The 23379-nt window shown below is 30.2% G+C and overlaps 1 protein-coding gene across 1 annotated transcript; it reads left to right on the top strand.

Moving 5' to 3' along the window:
• Window positions 1–1175: 1175 nt before the first annotated feature.
• LOC107450934 (uncharacterized) lies at window positions 1176–17962 on the top strand. The gene is made up of 3 exons (XM_016066877.3): window positions 1176–1366; window positions 10799–11062; window positions 17362–17962. Exons 1-3 carry the CDS (start codon window positions 1219–1221, stop codon window positions 17793–17795), a joined length of 846 nt encoding a protein of 281 aa, XP_015922363.2. The 5' UTR covers window positions 1176–1218; the 3' UTR covers window positions 17796–17962.
• Window positions 17963–23379: the final 5417 nt, after the last annotated feature.

Here is a 23379-nt window from a genome sequence, read left to right as displayed (position 1 = left end):
ATTTATTTTGATGTACAGACATACTGTTTTATATATTTATTTTATACCCGTCGCTGAACGACAGACCCAATTTTGGGTTTACGACTACTAATGTTCAACTCCGTAGCCTGTACCTCAATCCAGAAGACAAGGAAACTTCTGGACCAGTACCCCAAGAGGTATGATTTGTTATGGGAACATGGTGGACTTTGTGACTCGACAGATTTAACGTGCATCAGTTACCATTTACTACGCGAGGAGTCTTTGACCGGCGGGGATCGAACCCACGATCTCTTCGACATGAGCCCAGTGCCCTACCAACCAGGCTATCCCGGCCTAGATATACTCTTTGGAACAGAAAAATTTTAACAACGTCTAAGCATTGCAATTCGTCTAATTCCTCATTTTATTATTAATTTTTTTTAACACTAGGAAGCTCTGCTCATCGACCACCGTGTTTGCTTCGTATTCATCATCAACATTCTTTTTTTTTTAAGTCAATATTTTTTTTAAAAAGCAAAGATAATTTTATTGAAGTTATATAATCATCATAATTTTAAGTAAACACGTTAATTTAACATATTAAACGTAATGAAATGCATGATTATGCGTATTTGAGAAGTAATCGTTATGCGTATTTGAAAAGAAATGAAATTACGAAAAACCACGTATAACGGTTCACGGTACGGTTCAAGTTTAACTGAATCATGGTTCAATTTAAATCTTATTAAATTTACTGCAAATTTGCATCACATTACAGTTCAAACTACTAGTAGTGGGGTTTCACTTTGAGTCGACTTTTCTGAAAATAAATGTAACATAAAATAAACCGAATATGTTCTTCGGAAACAAAGTATCCAACATTATGTAATTGTCGAATGTATTGCTTTATGGCGATTACAAAAAAAGGATAAAAAAATTTTTAAATCTATCTGTTATCGAAAATTTCTCACATTTTTCTTATAATCTCTTCCAATTAATATTGAAACATAGATCCAGATTTAAATGTTCGAAAATAAAATAAAAACAACTGACCTCACTCCTTTAAACTGACCTTTTCCTAAGAGGTTCACTGGTTATCTTTGATGCGAGATTTACATTAAATATGGAAAACAGAAAGGCGAAAGGGGTGGGGCTGGGAGAGATATTTGTTATTATTTTTTTCATATGAAAATAAAGTTCGAATGCATAAATATGATCTGAACATCGAATCAAATTCACTTTTTTAGAAATTAAAACATGGACTACCATACTTTAGTTTTCAGTATCCTAATTTTTTGGCTGGTATTTTTTTCTTCTTCAGCAAACAATCAATTTTGGAAATCATCTGATCCAATAGTGAGAGCATTAAAGAGTTACGGATATTACATAGAATTTCCCATCAATAGTAAGTAATTAGTTTCAATTAGTTTTAGTTCAGAAAAAAATTTAGAACAACTCATTGTCACGCAGAAAAGTTAGTTTGCACACTGTATCTATTTTAAGTACTATTTTTAATCTTTTCAATTTAAGAGGTAAATTTTAAAATTCAAATTTGTTAAAATACACATTTGTATGTACGTCAAATGGCAAAAAACGTACGTATTTACCATTTGTAGTGCATGCCTTAAAAACTTGGTGAGGGTAGGTATTTTTCCACGAATGGTTTCAATGGTTTTTGCACGTCGCATACTTTTCCAGTGGTCTGAATTAAAGCAAACATTCTTAATCCTTTGGGGCAGAATTTTATTGAAGCATATTTTTTTATACTTTTCTCGTTATTTTGTAATAGTTTAGGTCAAAGTAAAGGAAAAATGTATTATATTTATCATTTCAATAATTTTTGGATATGAAATACAGCATCAGACACCGGTGTCCATTTTTGAATTTTAAGTAAAATCTTCCAAACACGGCTTTCTTCCAAAGAATTATTTTTTAAATTTTCACTTATTTGCAGTTATTTAGGTCTAAGAGAAACAATAACTTATCATTAAATTTCTTGATTATTGATACATTTTTGAATATGAATGAAAAAAAGAACATTTTGAAACTACGTGTTTTGAATTTCATATTTCAGAACAAATAATATATANTATATATATATATAAATGCTATTATCTGTTACAATTAGTAAAAATATTTTCAAATACTACGAAAATTAAAAATTCTGTAGTAACTGAAGAGTATGCTTTTGGTTTTATAAACGTGATTCAAAACGATTTTGAGCACCCGATTTATTAACCATAAACATTTGTGAATGTTAAGGAACTGATAATGATCCGGATAATTTTTTTTGACTCCTTAATACCCGATGCTATTCGAAAGGACTTATTACTCTTTTAGTGTCTAAAAAGTTAAACATAAAAAGTGCAAAAAAGTTATTTTGATATAGTTATTCTAAGAAATAAAAATAATACATGCACACTAGAATACATTATTAAATTAAAAGATGTTTGCTACTCCGCACTCGACAAAATACTTTTTAAAACGGTAGAGATCTCCAGACTAAAATCTTCAAATCTTCGGTTAATTTTGCCAGTCTTTTAAAAGGTTCAATACGGCTTAACTGTAATACAGTGGGGCATTACATAAGCCTTTGAATTATATAGAGATTATGGCGAGTAAAAATCCTTTAAATCGATTTTGCTAAACCAAGAGTCACATAATAAATGACTACCATTCGAAAATACTTATCCGCAGTCCGGAACAAGTTGGCATCTCTGTAAATTTAAGATCTAGTTTTTTAAATTTGTAATGGACGTTTGTAACGAATATTGAAATTCAAGCTGGGATTTGGATGCGAAAATCGTGTTCAGTCGTTTCTTAAAACTTTAGTGGTTCTTTAAGAAAGAAAACCTTCACTTATTTAAATTGACTAAACTCTTTTTAACAATGTACCTGCAGGACTCACAGTTTGTAATAATAAAAGAAACGTCTTTATAAGCTGTTGTTATTGAATTAAGCAAATATTTTATCAATTTAACTACGAATTTGGCATAAAAATATTACAACAGTGAGATTTCAGATCCGAATATAGATTCTAGTATGATTAAAATATTTTGTTAGATACGAATATCTTGAATATCCAAAATAAAAGTTTACAATAAAGTCATTGTGTTACCAGTCTTTACTTTTTTGAAAGGGAACTTGCTTAAAAAAGGGAACATTAGTGGTTTGACGGTTAATAATTTTTTTTTTAGAACGTTAGAACATAGCACAAATTTCAGTTCGCTTCCGAAAAATGGCATTGACTGATTCGTCGAATTTTTGAGACATATAATGGGAGAACGTGTGAAGTAGGAGTAGGATTGGGAGGAGGAGGTGAGGGTACATTAATAAAAAAAAAGTGAGATTGAAATACTCAATACTTTTTTAAATTGTTAACAAACTGGTAGTTTTTCTCACAAAAGATGAAAAGCAGTTGGAGCATAATTTCATTACTAATATTTATCTTAGTTATGAAAGACTTTTTATTTTTATCCTTCACGCAATAACGATTTATTTAAATAACCAACAAGGAAAGAAATACTCTAATTAATTGAATTACTTGATAACTTAATTGTCAGATGATGCGATTTCAGTTGGAAAGCATGCAGTAGTTCCTCTATTTTTTAATTCTAAGGAGGTTGATTATATAAAAAAACATTTTCTTATATGTGGAGTTTTTTTTTAATGAAGTATACACTCTAAACATACTAAATGGACTCTAAACATACTAAAACGGTTTACCAAAAAGTACTCCTTACATCACTGAAACATAAAAATTCGGAAATTAATGGGTTGAACCATGCAATATTTTGATCTTATAAATTTACATAGTTTCCAACTTTTGCAATTTTTGCTAAAAACTCCTTCGGAACGGGTGATTCATAAAAGCGTTCGAACAAAATCAGAATCTGGATGAAAAAACAAATAATCATAATTACTTGCACTTTAATCATTATTAGTCTAATGACATATCTCATCAATGTTAGTTCAAAGCGTAACTATATAGTTTTTATTTTGAACTAATTAAGCAGTGATAAATTAAATAAATCAAATTATTATAAAAACCACCCACAAATAAACTGCTGAAGAATTAGTTTGGTTTCCATGCTGTGACGTATTTATGACGATCGATGCGAAACGGTTAAAGTTATTAGCAATTTTTTAAATAAATTTTGATATGCTTTTACACATATTATACATATTTTTTCAGGATTCTTGTACTATATGTTTTTTAAATTCTTCATGTTGGAGTGCACCACAACATAACCATGGTTAAAATAATTTTAAATCGAACTTTTCAAACCGTGAATAGTATAGAATCGGTTATCACTAGAAAGTATTGTTCTTAAAAATCTTAGAAGTTTGCAGGTAAGAATTTAAAATTCTATTTTATTCGCAACTTGTACCTTTATTTACAAAAACCATTTTATTGCAAGGATATTAAAATGAATGAATTGATAGTTCATGAATGAAGTGATAGCGTATCTGCTTCTGAACTAGGAAGCAGTTCCTGATTTAGCAAAAGAACTAGGACCGGGCTCATGTTTCTGTCCTCTAAATGCATACCTGCCAACTTTTTGCGCATTTGGCGTGAAATTTAATTTCCATATTTAAAGTGGTAGTAAAATGTATGCTTTCTATAAATTCCTTGCATTTATAAACTTAATTGATTATCTTTTTCACCCCACCACTATTTTGAAAAAAATTAAGCATATATATTAATATGTAATAGTGTAGTGGTAATCCACATAAGCTTTTTCAAAATACAGCTTATGTTTCTGCCTAAAGTTGTAATTCAAATTCTATTTTACTGCCTCTAGGGAAAATCATCCTCGAAAGGATTAAAAGTTGTCAGGTATTTAAATGTTACAAATACATTTTTTTTTTGTATTTTTCTCAAAGAATTGCCTGAGGGAATTCTGAGTTAACGAAAATTGAAGTAAATAAAAGCTTAAATTTATAAATTTATCTAAATTTACTTGCGTTACACAGAATTTAAAAGTAGTTTATATGTAAACAACATTTAAATTTGGTTTCAAGATTCATCTATTTATGTCACGAAAAAGTTTTTTGACTGCAACTCCCTGATTTTTTAACCAGGACATGGTATAGAATACTTTACTAGAAGGATACATAAGCTAATAAAAAGCTTTTAATCTGCATAACTGTTAATTCGTACAGTCACAGAGATAGGTTTTACAAAGTAGTCATATAATACAAAGTAGTATTTAAGTATGTGTTTTCTGAAGTAGTTTCTAAATCTTTACCTATATTTTCAACATTTAAAAATAAAAAACCTGTGGTACCACTAGAGAATTTCCAGGAAACTGGACTTCCATGAACTGTTTTAAAAATCGATACAACTCATTGCCGAGAAAGTTTATTTTTCCGATTTAACGGAAATTTTTTTTTAGTGGTGACAAATTTTATGCTCAAGTTTACATTTACTATTATTTAATCACCACTGTACTTCTATTATCAACCACTGCACTTGTTGCTTCGACTCAAAATGTTTATTAAACATATTTTTCCTCCTTTTGTTTGTTATTTTGTGTTAATTTAGGTTAAAATAAGTGAAAAATATTATATTTGACATTTTAATAACTTACAACAACAAAAATACAGCATGAAAAACCAGTGACTTCGTTAAGGTTAAAATATTCCAAACAAATCTCACTTTCAAACAATAATTTTTCAAATTTGCACTTATTACAGTTATTTAGATATCAGAGAAGAAGATATTCATAATTAAAATTTCTATAATTTTTCAAAATAAATTACTGAAAAACAATACCGAGATATATTTATTTATAATTAGAGGTAAAAAAAAAAGTAAAAATATGTATAACCTGCGTTCTATCTGCGTCAAAGGGACATAAAGCATAAAAAAGCATCTAAAAAAAGCATAAGTTTGTGTTGGTTTGAAGCAATGGGAAAAAATCTAATTTTGAGTAGAAAATTTGCAAATGATATTAAATTTTTGTATTCTATAATTATAAAATTTATTTTTATTTAAAAATAGAACTAAGCATTATATTAAAAAATAGATATGTATGAAAATTGATAATTATAAGGAAATTTTAAAAATTATAATAAATAAATTTTGAAAATTATAACTTTTTTTGTGATATAATTTTATTTATATTAAATGGGCACAAGTAAACAAAATGGAGTTTAAAGAAAACCATAAATCTTTTATTTTTAGGCCATTATTTTGAAAATTCGCTCAAACTAAAGATTTCGCATTTTGATTTTTAAAAATCTTTTGATTAGTATAGACAAATAGTATAGACTATTACTAAGACTAAAGTTTGTATTTTTCCATGTAAGATTGTGTTCTTTAAAATGATGTAGAAAATTGTACTCCAAACAATTCAAAAATTTTCGACTAATATCAAATAAAATAATAAATAATGATAAGCATTTATTAAAAGTTATTTTTTGAAGAATTATCTTTGGATAAACGAATTTTATAATTGAGTGTAAAAATTTTTTCAATCCGCTAAAAAATTTCTTGAGATATGGCGAAATACGCAAAAAGTAACATTAAGGGGTCCAAACTTTGGATCGCTTTCCTGACCAGACTATAATGACCATATATCTCAGACTGCGGCTATCCCCTATGTTTCAGGGTTGAAAAATTCAAATCAGTGGAAAAATAGGTATGTTTATTCAGATAATGTACGTTTTGTGTCTTATTTCGTTAATTAAAATATCATCTGCATTAATTAGTTAGCATATTTGAGGTCACCCCCATGAATTATTAAGAATGAGTCCTAGAACATGAAGATCCGATAATTAGATTAAAAGTTATCAAGGGTTTATAACTTTTAATCTAATGATCAGCTTTTTATTTTGCTCATAATATAAATAATCACTATATATAAATAATCACTATATATAAATAGTATAATAATATTTAAAAATTCTACTTAAATCTAGTTGTTTCAAACCGAGCCCTAGAGTGTTTTAATTCTTTATTACTTAATAAAATCTTTTGCAAAAAGAGGAGCATTTAATATTCTTGTAATATGCTTACAATAAAAATTTATTATGGATATTAAGCTAAGCAATGTTCTTTTTTAATGTGACGCCCTAGATAACAAAAGAAAATCTTTATTCAGTTTAAAAGAATTACAACTTTTTAATCCATAAACATTTTTAATCTATTATGACATGATGTGAAAAATGATTATTACAAAACGAGTGATAGTACAATAATATTTAAAACAATTGAGAATTTTTTGACATTAGATACCACCCAAATTTTAAACAAATCATAATTTCGTGCTTATAAATCCTTATAGAAAATTTATGTTAAAAATATACCACGATAAAGGTGTAAAATTAGTTCGTCCTAGATAAACACTAATTTTGAAATAATTGTGCTACCATTTCTTATCTTTTGGAGAAAAAAAACTGTGCTTAACTGAGGACACTAATCGTTAATGGATTAAACAGGGTTCGTACGGTTCTTATAAAAATTAAAAAAAGGATGTCAATAATGTAATAAAAAGTAAAAAACACCTTAAAATTAAATATTCGAAACCTCATGCTTCACAACTAAATATATTTCTATTAAGATATATCTTCACGAATTTATTAAGATATACCTTTTTTCTTACTTTACTTTCTTAGTATTTTAACCCTTTGACGCTGGTGGGAATCTAATGTCGCTTTTATATATTTTTTTCTGACACTCTAATTATAGGCCAAAATGTATTATGGTATATATTAGCTATAAAAGACAGTCTAATATTTACTAAGAAAATATGTTAAGCTTTCGGAATTATAATTTTGCTAAAATAGTCCAAAAAATATTTTGAAAAAATTTCTTTTTCATTTATATTCAAAAATTTATCACTAACTGATTTGTTAAATTCAAGAAATTTCAGTGATGAATAATTGTTTCTCTTACATCAAATAGTTGCAAATAAGTGTAAATTTGAAAGAAAAAAAATTGTTTGGAAACGAGCCGTGTTTGTAAGACTTTACCTTTAACGCTAAAAAAGACACCGTTGTTTCGTGCTTTATTTAATAGCCATAACTTATTAAAATGCTAAATATAATATTTTTTACTTATTTTGACCTAAATTTACACAAAATATTGAGGAAAGTATAAAAAATATGTTTAATAAAAATTCTTCTTGAAAGGGTTAAGGTCTGTACGATAAATAAAAGCATTTTTTATATCAGTGCAGTGTAAAAAGTCGAGTGTTAATAAATTAAAACAATTATAAAGTTGCAGAGCCGTCGCTGAGTAAAAGAATGATGCTTTAATTTTCAAAATTATAATAATTTTCTAACTTCCCTCCAGTTTTGTTTTCTTCCTGAAATGAGACTATCAAACCTCATTTGTTTTCCGGTATAAGTCTCATAAAAATACTGTTTCTTGATATAAATTACTGTATAAAAATACTGTTCTTCTCAGGCATTTTAAAAATGGCACTGAAGCACCCCATATTGTACCGAAAAACAAATAGGTGACAAAATAATACGAAAATTTCTACAGAGATGCCAACTTGCTCCGGACAGCGGATAAATATATTCGATCGGTAGTTTTTTAATGTATGATTCTTGGTTTGGTAAATTTGATTAATAGGGTTTGGCTCTCCATTACTTCTGAACAATTTAAAGGCTTATGTAATAAGTCAGTTTGTTACAGTTAAGCCATGTAAAATGATGACAAAATTAACAGAAAATCTGGAAATTTTAGTTTGTAGTTCTTAATCGTTTTTTAAAATATTTTATCGAATCCAGAGTATTTGGCATCTCTGCTTTCATATTGTTGTCATGCAAGCAATCTTTCTTTTGGAAGAAAATATATAGGGAGGATTTTATATTCTAAAACTGTTGACACAATTTGAAAAATCATGCTTAAAGCTTTTAAAAACGGTGTGCATTTTGCTCATACAAAATTCAGATCGTTCAAAATAAGAGCAAAATGTTTGAAGCTTATTTCCTTTTTCCAATGCCATTATAAGTCTAAAAGCATTCTTATATAAATATCGCAATCCTATAGAATCTTTCAGAATTGCTGGTATTCAAACTAGAAAAAAGTTACTCTCCTCATTTTGGTCGATCTGAATTTCGTACTGGTAAAAATGATACCATTTCATAAAGCTTCAAGCATGATCATTCAAATTGTGTCAACAGTTTTGCCATTTAAAATGTTTCTATCAAAAGAAAAATTGTTTACATAAAGTTAGTCTAGAAGTGTTTCCATTATTTTGATCAATCCTTGTATATACCCTTCAGGTTTGTGCGAGATTTCGTGGAGTTGATTAATACTGATTTAGAGGTTATTTATATTTTTTCAACCACATTAAGCTAGTAAAAAATAAGTAGTTATATTTGGACCTGAAATTATGCATTTGGAATTTATTTAAACTGAAGTGTTAGTAAAATTAGAAGTTAACAACTTAACTAACATAACTTCATATCAACTCAACCATAACTTCATCTACAATTTTTCTTTCAAAATTTAGTTTTTCAGAGTTTGTACGCAACTGATAAAAAATTAAAAAGTGGTTGCAATGCTAAGACAAAAAGCTGCATTTTATCGCGTTTTTAATTACCATAATATTTTAATGACTTCAAGTATTTTATGTATTTTATTTATCGATATACTATAAACAGCATTGTATACTCATTATAAAGACAGCTTACCTCCACTTAAGCGTATCTAAAGGTTTAGGAATTTAAATTTTTAATTCTAAGTTAAAGCTTGTGAACTCCTTCTACTTCATTTCATCAAAATCGATACAAATTTGTAACTGGCATTGTAATTGATTTAATGCCATGAAAAATTTATTGGCGTTGCAGTTGTAATTGTAGAGAAAAATAATTAATTTATCAAGTAAATAGTAGAATAATTAATTATTATTTAAAAATTTAGCAAATTAAAACATCATCAAATAATTATACTACAAAAATTGTTTCTCTGTTACATGAGATTTTTTTTAACAGATCTTAGATACTTTCGCATTGCTGAATCAAAATTTGTAATCGGTTTCTTTCTCTAAGCTACAGTTCTTTTCAAAAATGACATTTTTAGCCAATTTTTTGTCGAAATGCATCAAGTATAAAAACTTTATATATAGTAGGGGGACGCGTAAATGTTGCGAAAAAACTAAGGGAGTTAGGGCACACCATCAGGATTTAAACTGAATGGGAATCCATGACCGGAATGTTGTCATACTTTGCTAGATCCGCTATCCTATTGTAAACTGCTTTTTCACGTGCTTCTGAACAAATTACAATAGAGAAGCGCCCTTAGTCACGTACGACGACATTTCTGTGCATGAGTTCCTATGTATTTTTAACCCTGATGATGTGCATTAACTCCTCTAGAAGTTTGTCGTAACATTTACGTGACCCCTTGCTATATATACCGTTTTTAAACTTGTTCTTTTAGACAAAAAATAGACTGAAAGAGTCATTAAGAGACTTTAGCTTTAGGAGCAAAAATAATTTCAGATTTGAAATCCCCACACTCAAATTAGGCAAGATCAAGTATTTGTATAAATGCTACAAAAACTTTGTTTCCCCTTGCTATTAGTTCTGTTATGTATATTTTTGGTCACGGTTGTCAAAGTCATTTTAATTTTAATTAAATAAATAGAAAATTAAATATTAGTGTGAGTTTTATTATCTACATAAAAACTATTGGTTACTTGATAATATCCTTAACAAACGATAGCAATAGAAAGTTACATCATACTGCGGGCAAAGATTTTGTGTTAACAAAGAAAGAAAAAATCAGCAACTAACTTTCTAAATATTGTATTTTTTAAGATTTGTAATTAAAAAGCACAGTATATTTTAAAAACAGTTTTGTATAATTTCTTAGGTAATAACACGTGTCTCTACAGTCAGATGAGTGACTGCTATAGATTAGAGTTTCAAATTGAATTACCCGTTTCCCATGCAGTGTCAGCCCGACTGTTTGTTTATCAGAATCCTATGTCTCTAAGAAACGTTTCACTTGTGTGGCCACTTTCAACTGATAATACAGCTGTCGTGGAAGATGATTGGGTATACTTTGAAACCACGCCCTGTATCCAACGAGTAAGGAAAAACACATTTCACTGTTCCATAGAATATACCGATGATGGTAAGTGTTTTTCCTCATATGTACATTTATAGAAACTATTTAACAATTTCTATTTACACAGAATGATCCGTAATCATCATCCTGAATACATATATTTAGAACCTCAGCACCAAAGGAGGTTAAAAAAATTATAAATTTTAGGGGTCGCAAATTAAAATATTTAAAAGCGAAAGAAACAGAAAGGATTCAAAATCTACCGAATCACTAGTAAAGACGGCGGGAAAGAAAACATTAAAACCTGTTTGATTACCGGGGGAAATAGAAGAAGAGTTGAAATTCTATTCTAAGAAACACTTGCAAGTTTCATTAGGCCACCAAACCATTTTTTTTTGATGACTTTTGTTTTTGATTATTCCGAAAATTTCGAAAGCGTTCTCGTCCTTCAATATTGATTTGTGACCCTTAATAGGTAAACTTTTCTTAAGAATTCCAAAACTGTATATTAAAGACGGTATTTTTTGAACACTATATTAAGAAATATTTCAGTGTATCAACAGTATACTGTAAAAAATGTTAGTGTATCGTAACATTAAAATTGACGAAAACTACTTTGTACCAAAATTGGGTAATCATGGCACCATTTAATGAAATATTACTGATTTACACTTCTTTCTACACTTATTTTTGAGAAAAGTAGCTGCCTCTAGTGTGGTATTCAGTTACATTAAAACTTGTGACAACAAAGCATAACAATACGATATACACCGAAGAGCCATTACATTATGACCACCCTGCTTATAACATGTAGGGCCACCTTTAGCCCTCAAAACTGCTCACTTGCCATGGCATTGATTCCACAAGGTGCTGATAGGTAGTCTGAGGTATCTGGTGCCAAGCGATCACCAACTGGTCCTGCAATTCCCTCACATTGCGAGGGGGTAGCGTGGCAGCACGAATTTGGTTTTCCAAGTAGGACCACAAATGCTCTATTGGAAGTCACTGGAATGTTCCTTGAACCAATCCATGACGATTCGACCATTATGACATGGTGCATTATGCTGTTGGTAAACACCATCCCCCGCAGGAAAAACTGTTGCCATGAATGGGTGAATCTGATCTGTAACTATGTTCAAGTAGCTTACAGACGTCAGGGATTGTTCTATGAGGATTATGGGTCCTAATGTGCTCCATGAAAACATTATTCCTGGGCGAGAAACCATGAAAACCTGGGCGAGCCCATTGTTATAGATGGAGGGTGGTCATAATGTAATGGCTTTTCGGTGCAATTCATTACTTGGCAATTCAATTTGTATTAAGAGCTGTTAACGATATATTCCGAAGTTTCGAAGAAATTAAAAAAGCCGTAGTTTAAGTGCTGTAACCTTGAAGCGATGCTATGATTTAGAACTATGTTTATAATCTTGCCGTGAAGAATTATCTGGGTTTTAGAACAGACAAATAACTTAAATATTTTAAAAGCTATTAAACTTTTAAAAAATCTTTCCATCTAGTTATTTTTTCATCTAGATTAAAATTATCAAAATCTCTACCTTATTCTCAGTTTTTGCAAGTTTTTATGAACCTAGGTAATGCACAATTAGAGTAAGTTTTTAAATATTAAAAAATTAGACCACACTCGGTTTTAATTTTCACACAACTGTGGTTTTTCACCATATAGGCTTTTAGCTCAATTTTTTGAATAAGCGTAGACAGCACTGGCTTTAGATAGGGTAAATTTGAGCTAACAGTCATGAGTGACAGTTGCAAACTCACAGCAGTTATAAAAATAGCATATTATTCGCAAAAAAGTATCAGAACATATTTATCCTTTTTACGCAACTAAAAACCTACGCGTCTTTTGTAAAAAGTGAACTTTTCTATGGAATGTTCAACAAGAGAGGGAACAACAAATTTGCACGTTCTCGTGCTCGATTGTAAACAATCTACCGTTGTCATCTGACTTTTTAAGAACTTGCACCAAAATTGGCGAAAAAAATTCGTGAGCGTAGTAAATGCGTTTGAGGCAAGTGTAAGTTTTCTAAATTATTGGTGATTAGATTTAATTACAACCTTTAAAGTGTATAGGACTTGAAATAAAGTACTTATTCAGATAATTTTTGAGGTTACACAAAATGGAATCCGGTGTAGCGTTTTAAAAATGTAATTTCTGTTACGCCTGTGGGCACACTGGAAGATACCATAATGATTAACATACAAGTAGTTTCTTTAAAACCTTAAGTTTCTTAACTAATGTATTAATTATTTTTAATGTATAAACCTGACTTCATATAAGTTTATTATTTTTTCCTTAGACTCTTCCTCTATAAAAACAGTTTTCTTTGTGATTCTATTGTGTTGACTTTGAGAATCAGACATTAGTTTATGCTAATCGCTAATCTTGACAATTAAGAAATGCTAGTAAAATGTACGTAGCGGAACATTTGTAGAAAAAAATGCTACGAAAAATTCTTGCCAACTGGAATGTTTATCAAGTTAACAATACGCAAAAAAATCACCCTAAATATCTTTTGTTCTAGCTATCGAGTTTTTCTCGAACTGAATGAAAATTTCAATGGTTCAAAGTGTTAAATCCAAATATGCTAATAATTAGTGCTAACTACAAATTACAAAAAGTATTTTCTCTGAGTAAGCATACCTTTTTTACAACTGATTTTCTTTTTTTCACCATTGGAGCATATAAAAATTTGTTGCCTTTTCTCTCTGTAAAAGTTAGCCAACATATTCAGAAAAAAATAATTAAAATTTTAAAATTTCTAGCAGCAGCACTTGATATATATCATTCACTGGAGTGTAAAAACACTCCGCACAGGCCCATAAGGAATAAAAACAAATAAGAAAAATTGAAAACATTAAAACATTCGAAATAAAGAAATTATTTAGATCAAAGAGACATTAAATAGAATATCAACAATAGAAATATAAGCATAAACAGAAAACCAGTCAGTTAGCAGTGCCTGCAACTGTTTCCTAGCATTCCAGTATCTGTCATAGATGTTGCCAGTAACTGCGGGGCAAACTCCTAGATGCTCAGCAAAAAATTATTAATAATAATGTTTGTAAAAATATTTTTTTTCCCCTTTATCTACTGTTCAAATTTTCCACCACGAAAGGTTCTGGAGATAAGAGAGAAACAAAGACATATAGATAAACTCTTCATATTTTTGGGTTCCAAACTGAAAAATGATGTACCAATTGCTTAAATAATTTTGGAGTACGTTTGGAAACCGTTAAATAACAATGGTAGATTGTTTACAATCGAGCACGAGAATGTGTAAATTTGTTATCGCCTCGAGAGCTGTTGAACATTCTACAGAAAAAGTTCACTTTTACAAAAGGCATGCATTTTTTTCGTAGGTCAATTATAAATATGTTCTTATAAGAAGGTTTACATAAATATGTAAATTGTATTAAATAATTTTACAATATTTAATTATTTATTTTTGTTCTGGCAAGTATAACTCAAATTTCTTTTAATGCCCCCTCTGTGATGTGTATACGGTTAGTAAATGAACAATTTTATTTCAAGAATCGTGGAATGTATGCAGTCTAAATGAATAGTCTGTGTTGCAAATTGTATCGTAAAAGTAACTTTACTAGTTTTTACGTTAATTATATAGCATTGTCAGGCTTTGTTGTCCTATGTTTTGCTATTACTCAACACCAAAGTCGCAGCAACTACTGCTCACCATAAGAAATGCAACGGAAATTGTGCAATGATTATGCAACTTCTGGAGTAAAGTAGTTGCCAACATTCTTGGCGTTAAGATACACTAAAACTTTTTCAGTGCAGGTGATCACCCAAGTGATCTCCGCAACTGTCACATGACGACTATCCTTGAAAATGATGTCTAAAGGGTGTGGGAAAAGAGTAGCGTTTTCTTCTTCCAAATAATTGATACATTTCAATAAATGTAAGACATGGTATAAATAATGCGAAGCCTCTTTAGATAACTGATATTATATACAGTTTACATCACTTGGACGGCCTTGTGATGGCATAATTTTAACTATTTTCTTTTGTAAACCATCTGAAGGCGTCTTTTCTGCTTAATCTTTTGTGACCCAGATCAAATCTATCATCGAGACAAACCTTGAAGGCTGATAAGCTAGCTATTTAATAAAAAATTAATCATCACACTTCAAGCCACTTTTACGAATAATTAATCACTAGTACTGACCAACCAACAATCGGGAAGTGAAAATGGGCCGGATAAAGGGTTATCAGAAACACTTGAATATGTTAATATTTCTTAGAAATGACATTATTTTAAAGATTGACACGTGATTTAAGAGAGTGAGCGAAAGAGGTCATCGAAAGCTAGAGAGAAGCGAACTTTAGATTTAGGAACAATAGGGGAGGGTGCCTGAGTCAGTAGATAATTGAAGTCTGTGCCTGGAGTCTATTTATCATTATAAAGATTAATTGCATTAGACTATTAGAATTGTGCTAAAGCTATTTATTGTTTGCTTTTGACCACGCTTAAAACAGATTGAATTTAATTCACAGTTATAAGGGTAAATCGGAGTAAGATGGCACACTCCCACAGTTTCTATTTGGCATATTAGGAAACAGCTGAAGAAATAGAAGATAAAAGTTACATATATCACATAGTTACATATATTAGGGAGTCAGCTAAGGATCAAAGTCTGATTTTACATGCTTGTTAGCAGTCACGTGTTTGTAGATCATTAATTATGACTTGATACATTCAATCATTTAGTCTATCATCATTTACTCCTCTAGTTGTAATATTTAAATCATTTACTTCACTAGTTGTTATTGTTGATGATTTGTTTATAAGATGAAAAAAAATTCTATGCTTAAAGAATATTTTGCTTTTTGTTTCTGGTAACTTGTGTTGATTTTGATTAATGGTTACGCTTTTCTGTTCAATCTCAAACGAAAAATAAAATAATAAATCTGCAGGTAATTTGTTTTTATAGGTAATGGGAACGTTATGTTTTACCTGAGCTTAGTAATTAGTGTTAAGTTGTTTGGCGTCTCAAACGTTTTAGTCTTAGTCACGCTTTACTTGTAACGTTATGTTTTTAATAGAAATATGGACTTATCAAAAGTACAGCTACAGCTTTTAGCCCGAAAATGTGATTGGCAAGTATAAAAATATAGATAAAGTTTATTTTAAACTTTCATGCTAGTGCTTTGGAAGCTGTGTAGGAGAATTTTATCAAGCCTGAAAATTTTACTACGTAAGCTAAAACCGCTGTTCAAACGAAATATGAGAAAGATTTTAAGGATTTCGATATATGCTACCACAATTGCTGTGATTGTTTCAATTAATTCCGTGACAGAAGAATTTTTCAAAAGGTAATGTGATTAGAGACTGCTAGAGAAAATTGGATAGAATTACTTGTGTTATACGGAGCATCTTCCGACAATCAACTTTATAACACTTGCATGCATTTTTCCAATTTAAGCGGAAGGGAAATGAAAATATAGCAGCTCATCTTTCGAAATTAAAAACATTGAACTGAATGCAAGGTTAGTGAATAAAAAACCTCTCCAAATTACCAGAGTTGCTACTTAACTTACAAGTTGTTGATGCATTGCCAAACGAATTTAACATTTTTAAGTCAAGTTGGATATTGCTTGGCGATGATAAGAGAATAGTTGATGAACTGACAACGCAGTTTTATAAAGTTGAGCTTAAAAGAAATCAGGAAGATAATACAATTAAACCACTCTCATAGTAAAAGATCCTGAAGAAAGTCAAATAATATTTTCAATTATCGTCGCCAAAATGGACATTGGGATAAGATTTATTCAAAGGGGATAGCTGATGGTAGATCATCAAAGCAGCAGCCCGATCAAAGCAAAGCAAAGCTGGAACTTCAAGTCGTGCACAGTCACAACTTGAAGAGGAATGTTTGTTGACGAAGAAATATTTTCTTCTGATATCATATAGGATAACTGGTATAATGAAGATAATGAACAGATAATGAACCAACCAGACGCCTGACAAGTGACAAATATTTGCTGGATTTTGAAAAATTTGAAATACAACTCCCGTCCAAAATCGTCGACTTTATAAGTTCTATGTGGAGGGATGTTGTTCATTTAAGTGAAACGAGGGACATCTGTACTGGCAAACCGATGTGTGTTTAGATCATCTCTCTATATTTATAAAGCAAGTCAGGAGAAATACCAATACCAAAAACAAAAAACACGCATAAAATCTGTATCAGATTATGAAATTTTACTGAACTTTTAACAAATAAAGTCTAAAATGCAATTTGTTTTAACTTCAAAGAATGGCTCAGTTCTTTATGTGGTCTCTCATTGTTTCTCATTTCATATGTATTTGTTTTTTGTACTCTAGGAATCAGAAGAGAGGATGAACCACATCCCTTTTTGGTTGTGTCCAGTGGCTCTCGAAGTAGAAGACGGAGGATGATTTCGTCCTGTGTTCTGCAAGATCGCTATGTGTTTTCTCAAGATTTGGGGAAGGGTGATGCCGTCCCCTCGAGGATCAATCTGAGGATGTGTGTGGGGGAGTGCCACGTAGGTTTTGGTTCATTCACGAACGATACACACGTGTACGCCCGTGCTATGTATCTCTACCACAAAAGAAATGGCTTTCATATCCCGGACGAATCCTGGAAGCCAACATGTCAGGTAACTGGGATGGACTCCATCAACTTATTCTTCAAAGAAACCGATGATAAAGGTAATGTCACACTGGTAGAAAGGAAAATTGACAATTTGGTGGTGACCTCTTGTGGTTGTCGTATCCACAACTGTTCTACCCCGTAGTCTCTTTTAGGTGATATGAAACATTACCTACATCACATATATCATTCCATATCACATCCTGACATATAATATATATCAAACATCACATCCATGAAAACATTGAAGAAAATTTAATGACTGGCCAAAAACTGAAGGAATTAACGTTTTAGAAAGAGTTTGTGCTTAAAAACTAGGTTCTCTGTTTGTTAATATCTTTGCTTTGTTTAAAATAAAGTTGATTTTTTTTACAGTTGCATTCTTTATTAACTTCCTATATAAGCTTACAGAAAATCTATAGAACTCTTGGTGTTTTTCTCTTGAACCTTTAATAGAGTTCCAGTGGTTCTTAAAAGTAATTTATGGCGGAGGTCTTGCTCCTGTTCAGTTCTCATTTTTTAAAAAGATAAACATGCTAGTCTTTATTTAAATAAAAATGAAATAAGAATTAATTAAATAAATATAATAAAGATGCTAAGTGACCATTTTTACAAACCTATGGCTTGTTGTCAATAAATATATGTTGCAGTGAAAGACCGAAATCTGGAGAATGTCAACTTTTACTGATAGATGTCAGCATTTACATGGTAGTTAAGTGTAGGGAAGTGTCGGGTACCCCCGCCCACTGTCAATTTCATATGTATAGAATATTTTTTCAAGTCAATGGGCCATCGGACCTAAATTGTTATTTTAAAACAGGATTATTTTCAAAGTTTCAAGTATTTATGCAGCTGGTAACATGGTAAACAATAGTTTTGAAAATATGTTGAATATAGTAGTCATGAAATTAAGAAAAATCGGTTGAATTTGGTGATAAAAATGATAAATGAGGTTTATCTATTGTCAATACATTGGCCATTTTCATTTACACCTGAAAAAACAGTCAAAAAACATAATTTTTGTAACTGGGCGGGGCTACCCGACACATTTTGAAAAGAGCTGAAAAACATGTTTTTTAAAATTTCTATTTTTTAAGATAAACTATTCTTTTTTTATTTTATTCTTCTTGCATTATTTAATTAGATGATAAAACAATGGAAACATACAAAAATATTGATTATTACTCAATATTATACAGAAATATAAGCAATACTCCTTAAGTGGGTGGGGCTACCCGACTCTCCCCTACGTCTCAAATATTTGCTAAACATCTTCATTTCTAACTTGCACCAGGAAATGCCATTTTTAGAGCTCTCTGTACTTTTTTTTTTATCTTAAGTTTAATTTCTATTTCCACATTTTTGTCCTATATTCACTGCATTTAAGATTTTTCAGTGCAATTGCTCTGTATTGACATCGGCTTCTCTTTCCACCCTCCATAATGGCACAATGTTGAACATTCCATTGGTGAAATGGCACAATGTTGAACGGTGAAATGGCACAATATTGAACATTCCATAGGAAATACATTAGCCGTTATTTCCTCTCTAAATTACGATAAAAATTTTAATTTTCGCAAGAAATTGCAATTTTCTTGCAATTTTTCTTATTAAATTGATTATTTAGGGTCCATAGGGGATATTTAGTCACATAAAGGATATTTGCAAAACTATACAGATATTTACAAATTGTAACATTAAGGTTTTAGAGGGTAGAAAGGGTAAAGTCCTTTAGAGGGTAAAGTCCTCCTCAGGGAATATGAATTTTTTTTATGACTAGAATCTACATGAATTATTTTATAGCATTTATTTGTTTGAATACCAAACAAATATGCATTAAAATTTTATTTATAAAGTACTCAAAAATTATAGTTTTAAGGGGACAGAGGGGGAGGCGCCTCCTAAGGAAATGGGAACTTTTTTTGTTTTCCAGTCCACTGTAAGTATCATTCCAAAATTTCAAAATTCTTTTTATTGTTTTTTTTTCCAATTTGAATGTGTTGTATATATTTTTTAGAATTCCAGTTTCATTACTTTATTGTTTATTTATTAATTTATTTGGTCTATATAATACTACAAAGGAAATAATGTTTCAATATATGCTATCGTTTTTTAATAAGTGTATTTCTTAGTCCATCTTTTATTTTTTGAAATCTATCATTCATAAAAATTTCAATAAAATATTGCATTATTCTAATTATTAGCTCTGATTATTAATATTATGGAGATATTTTTTTTAATATCAAGGATCCTTAATACAGGGCACAGTGGGCCAGAAGACCATGATCTTTGGCGAAAAGTCAAAAATTAAATTTCAACTAAAATATGTTTAGGCAGCTTTAATATTGCCCAAATTAAGTATTCATAATCATTCCAAACATTATAATTTACTTTTTGAACCGACGAGAATACAATGTAGTGAAAAATAAGTTAAATTTTTTTTTTCTAAATGTAACTTTTAAATGTTTCAGAAATATATATAGGAATTTCACCTTTCTGTGACATTTTTATCAGAGTAATTAGTCTGAAATTATAGAAACATTTTTCAATTTGTTGGATTAGTTAATACTCTTGACAAACTTATAGTTTATATCTTATCATTTGACATTTTACAATGTTTGAATCACTTTCGAAACTTATCTCCAAAAAGTTCCACGAGGTAATTAGCTAAACTTTTTTTGTTGTCTTCTTTGATGTTTCTACTTTCGAAAAAACCTGCCCCATTTTGCCCATATTGCTAAGGGGGACTAAATATACCGAAAAAAAAAATTATGTTTTTTTCTTCATGTTTTCGCATTATTTTGTAATATTACTTCGGTAATATAATTTGCTTGTCATTTTTAATATAAAATTACGAAAATTATTATATTTTCATTGCTATATTTAATTATTTAAACGTACTATATATATATATATTTTTTTTTTGCTCGCCATATTTAAGCCGCCATCTTGTTTTTTTTTGTTGGTATTTTTAGTGTATTTCAACATTTTAACTATGAATTCAATTTACCTGCACATGAAAACCCTAAATAAAACCCCCAAAATTTTGAAACAAATTTTATCAAAACACTAATTTTGGCCACGAAACCTTTGCTGCTGGCCCACTGTGTCGAGCAGAGAACCTTAAATTACGGCTAAGACATCTGCCAACATGTTTAGAAATTAATCGCTTCATATCTTGTTCAGCAGGAATTTTTATGAAAGTAAAAGAACTCATTTTTCAAAAGAAATAGCTCATTTCTAATATTTTTTCCGTATCAAAGTGAAATAACTAATTTTCTAGCAGTTTTTAATCATTCAAAAATGTAAGATAGCTTGATTTCTGGGAATTTTCGCTTTTCAAAAGGAATAAAACATCTCATATTAGTCATGAGATTTTAATATATTTTTATAGTATTTTCATATAAAATGAATCAGTTTTAAGAGAATCTTCTTCTTATTTGAACTTAAACTAAGGTGCACACAAAAGACAATGCCATAGCCTCAGTCGATATGGAAATTCAATCAAATTACACTTGCAATTTAATTTATTTTTTAACGTAGCATCTTATTACAAATACAAGAACTATCTTTTCACGTTCTATAAAATAGGAAAGTTCTCGAAGAATTCGATTTCAGCACATTTGTGTTTATTTTCTTCTCAAATACCCTTATTTGGTGTTAGGATGTGAACAAATAAGCAAATCAAGTCTTTTTATGTAGAAAAGAAGTTTTTTATTTGAATTTACAAGTGAAGGTAGAGACAACTCAATGTTGCTTCAACAATGAAGGGAAAAGGACGGAATAGGAAAAAGAAAAAAAATTCGTCGAGATAAATATGCAAAATAGAACAAGAATTTGAATTCAAAGCAAGCAGGAAAAAAGTAGTATCATGGTCGCTATGGCAACGATGAGGATATTACTCAATTTTACATTTGCGTCGGAACTTTTGTTTATTTTCTGAGGAAGGAGATTGGGGAGGGGGCAAAAGTGGGAAACAGCAAATAGTTCTTGTTTTGTTCAACATATCATAAGACCTTGTTCCACCGTCTTCCATCTCTCAACGAAAAGAACTTAAAATGGAATGAAATGCTCGTATTCTCGACGCTTAGTTTACTTTTCACGAACTATTTTTTAATTTGATAGTTAGCGTCGTACAAAATATACACATGACGGTCTGGAATACATCCTATTTGGTAATCCGTATATAATATTTGTGAACGCAAACTATGTTTAATCTGGTTGTTCAAGTGAAAGAATTCCTTTTTAAATTCATTAATGTCTATTGGAGTAAGAATAGGTTTGTTTAAAAATCAATCAATTCATAGAAATTTTTGCAAGGGCTTATTATAAAATTATCTATCTGAAATTTGAGTAATTCTGTTCATATGAACATATATGAGGTGAACCATGAAAATGTCTGGAGGACAAATGCGTTTTTAATGCAAATACTTGTGAAACCACAGAATTAGCTTAAATTATTTAACCAGTTTCATAGGCAAGTTTATTTACAAGTACAAAGATAGGGAAAGTTGCATAAAATCGCATAGTTTTTGGTACATACTACAAATGTTCAATGTCTTCAATCTTGTTCATTCACCACACACAACAGTAGTATACCATTTACGACTATACGGCCAATATCTTGTTTCTATCAATGTCCGTTACAACAGAAGTGATATGCTCCTGCAGTGTATTTAGCAATTGGGATACATAAACGGGTAAAGGACAAAGGTTATGTGGTTGCCAATGCTACTTTGTAAAGGACGAACCTCATGTACCAGCCAATGCTAACTTGTAAAGAGCGGAAATTATGTATTTGCCAATACCAATTTTTGAAGGAAAGTTTATGTAACCATAATGACATCGTGTGAAAGATAAAGTTGATGCATTCAAAATACCAATTTGTGATAGGCAAAGTTTATGTATCTGTAACGTTTACAAAATCGCAGGAACTCATCACTTTTGCTGTGACTGACATTAATCGAAACATGCTAGTGAACTAATGGAAGGAACTAGTTTACCATTGGAATGTTGGTCGGGGTACTAATGGTGCTCACATGGAACATTTGTAGCCATAAATTTTTCTATGCATTTTCCGTCTCTGTTAGCCATGCATTTGCAAATACACATGCTTTTGAAACTACATGAATCATTTAAATTATCCCAATATCGCATCTTTTTTTAATTAACTTATTTAGACCATAATCCTTGACATTTAAATATGATGAAAAATTATTTTTACAAGCAATATTTATATCATATTTCATTGCATCCTATTTACGCGAGGCCAAAAACTAGCCAGAAAAAATTCTCATCAAATTTACACCATTACTGAATTCAAGAACTTCGCTTTGCTAGAATAAGGGGGAAAATACCATGGCGATATTTATTTATGTCATTCCGAAACAATTTTCAAAAATTGCTGAAATATTCAAAAGTAATTTCATGTTTTACTATGTTTTCATTCCACTTTAAGATCTTTTACTGTCCTCTTTTTTGCCACGATTTCATCAGGCGGTTTTTGCAACAGTTTCAGAGACAAGGAAACTATCTGTATCTTGTATGATAAGCCGTTGATTGGTTATTCTTCACAGTAATTGTAAATATGGTCTTTTTCCCGTAGGCTAAACTGAGTGAAAGTATCAAGTATTAAAAAACTGATATTTTGTGGAAACTAATTGTGTGTTCTACAATATGATCATATGATGACAAATGGGAAAAAATAAAAGAATAAATATATATATATA

The sequence above is a fragment of the Parasteatoda tepidariorum genome, chromosome 2 (genome assembly GCF_043381705.1).
Source record: "Parasteatoda tepidariorum isolate YZ-2023 chromosome 2, CAS_Ptep_4.0, whole genome shotgun sequence".
NCBI classification, from domain to species: Eukaryota; Metazoa; Arthropoda; class Arachnida; order Araneae; family Theridiidae; genus Parasteatoda; species Parasteatoda tepidariorum.
This window is presented reverse-complemented; position numbering and strand designations above follow the sequence as displayed.

What these genes read in the sequence shown, in the direction of transcription:
- LOC107450934 (XM_016066877.3), top strand. Translation starts at nt 1,219, where the DNA reads ATGGACTACCATACTTTAGTTTTCAGTATCCTAATTTTTTGGCTGGTA. An exon ending in CATAGAATTTCCCATCAATA is followed by an intron (nt 1,367 to 10,798) that starts GTAAGTAATTAG and finishes ATAATTTCTTAG; the next exon opens with GTAATAACACGTGTCTCTAC. An exon ending in CATAGAATATACCGATGATG is followed by an intron (nt 11,063 to 17,361) that starts GTAAGTGTTTTT and finishes TTTGTACTCTAG; the next exon opens with GAATCAGAAGAGAGGATGAA.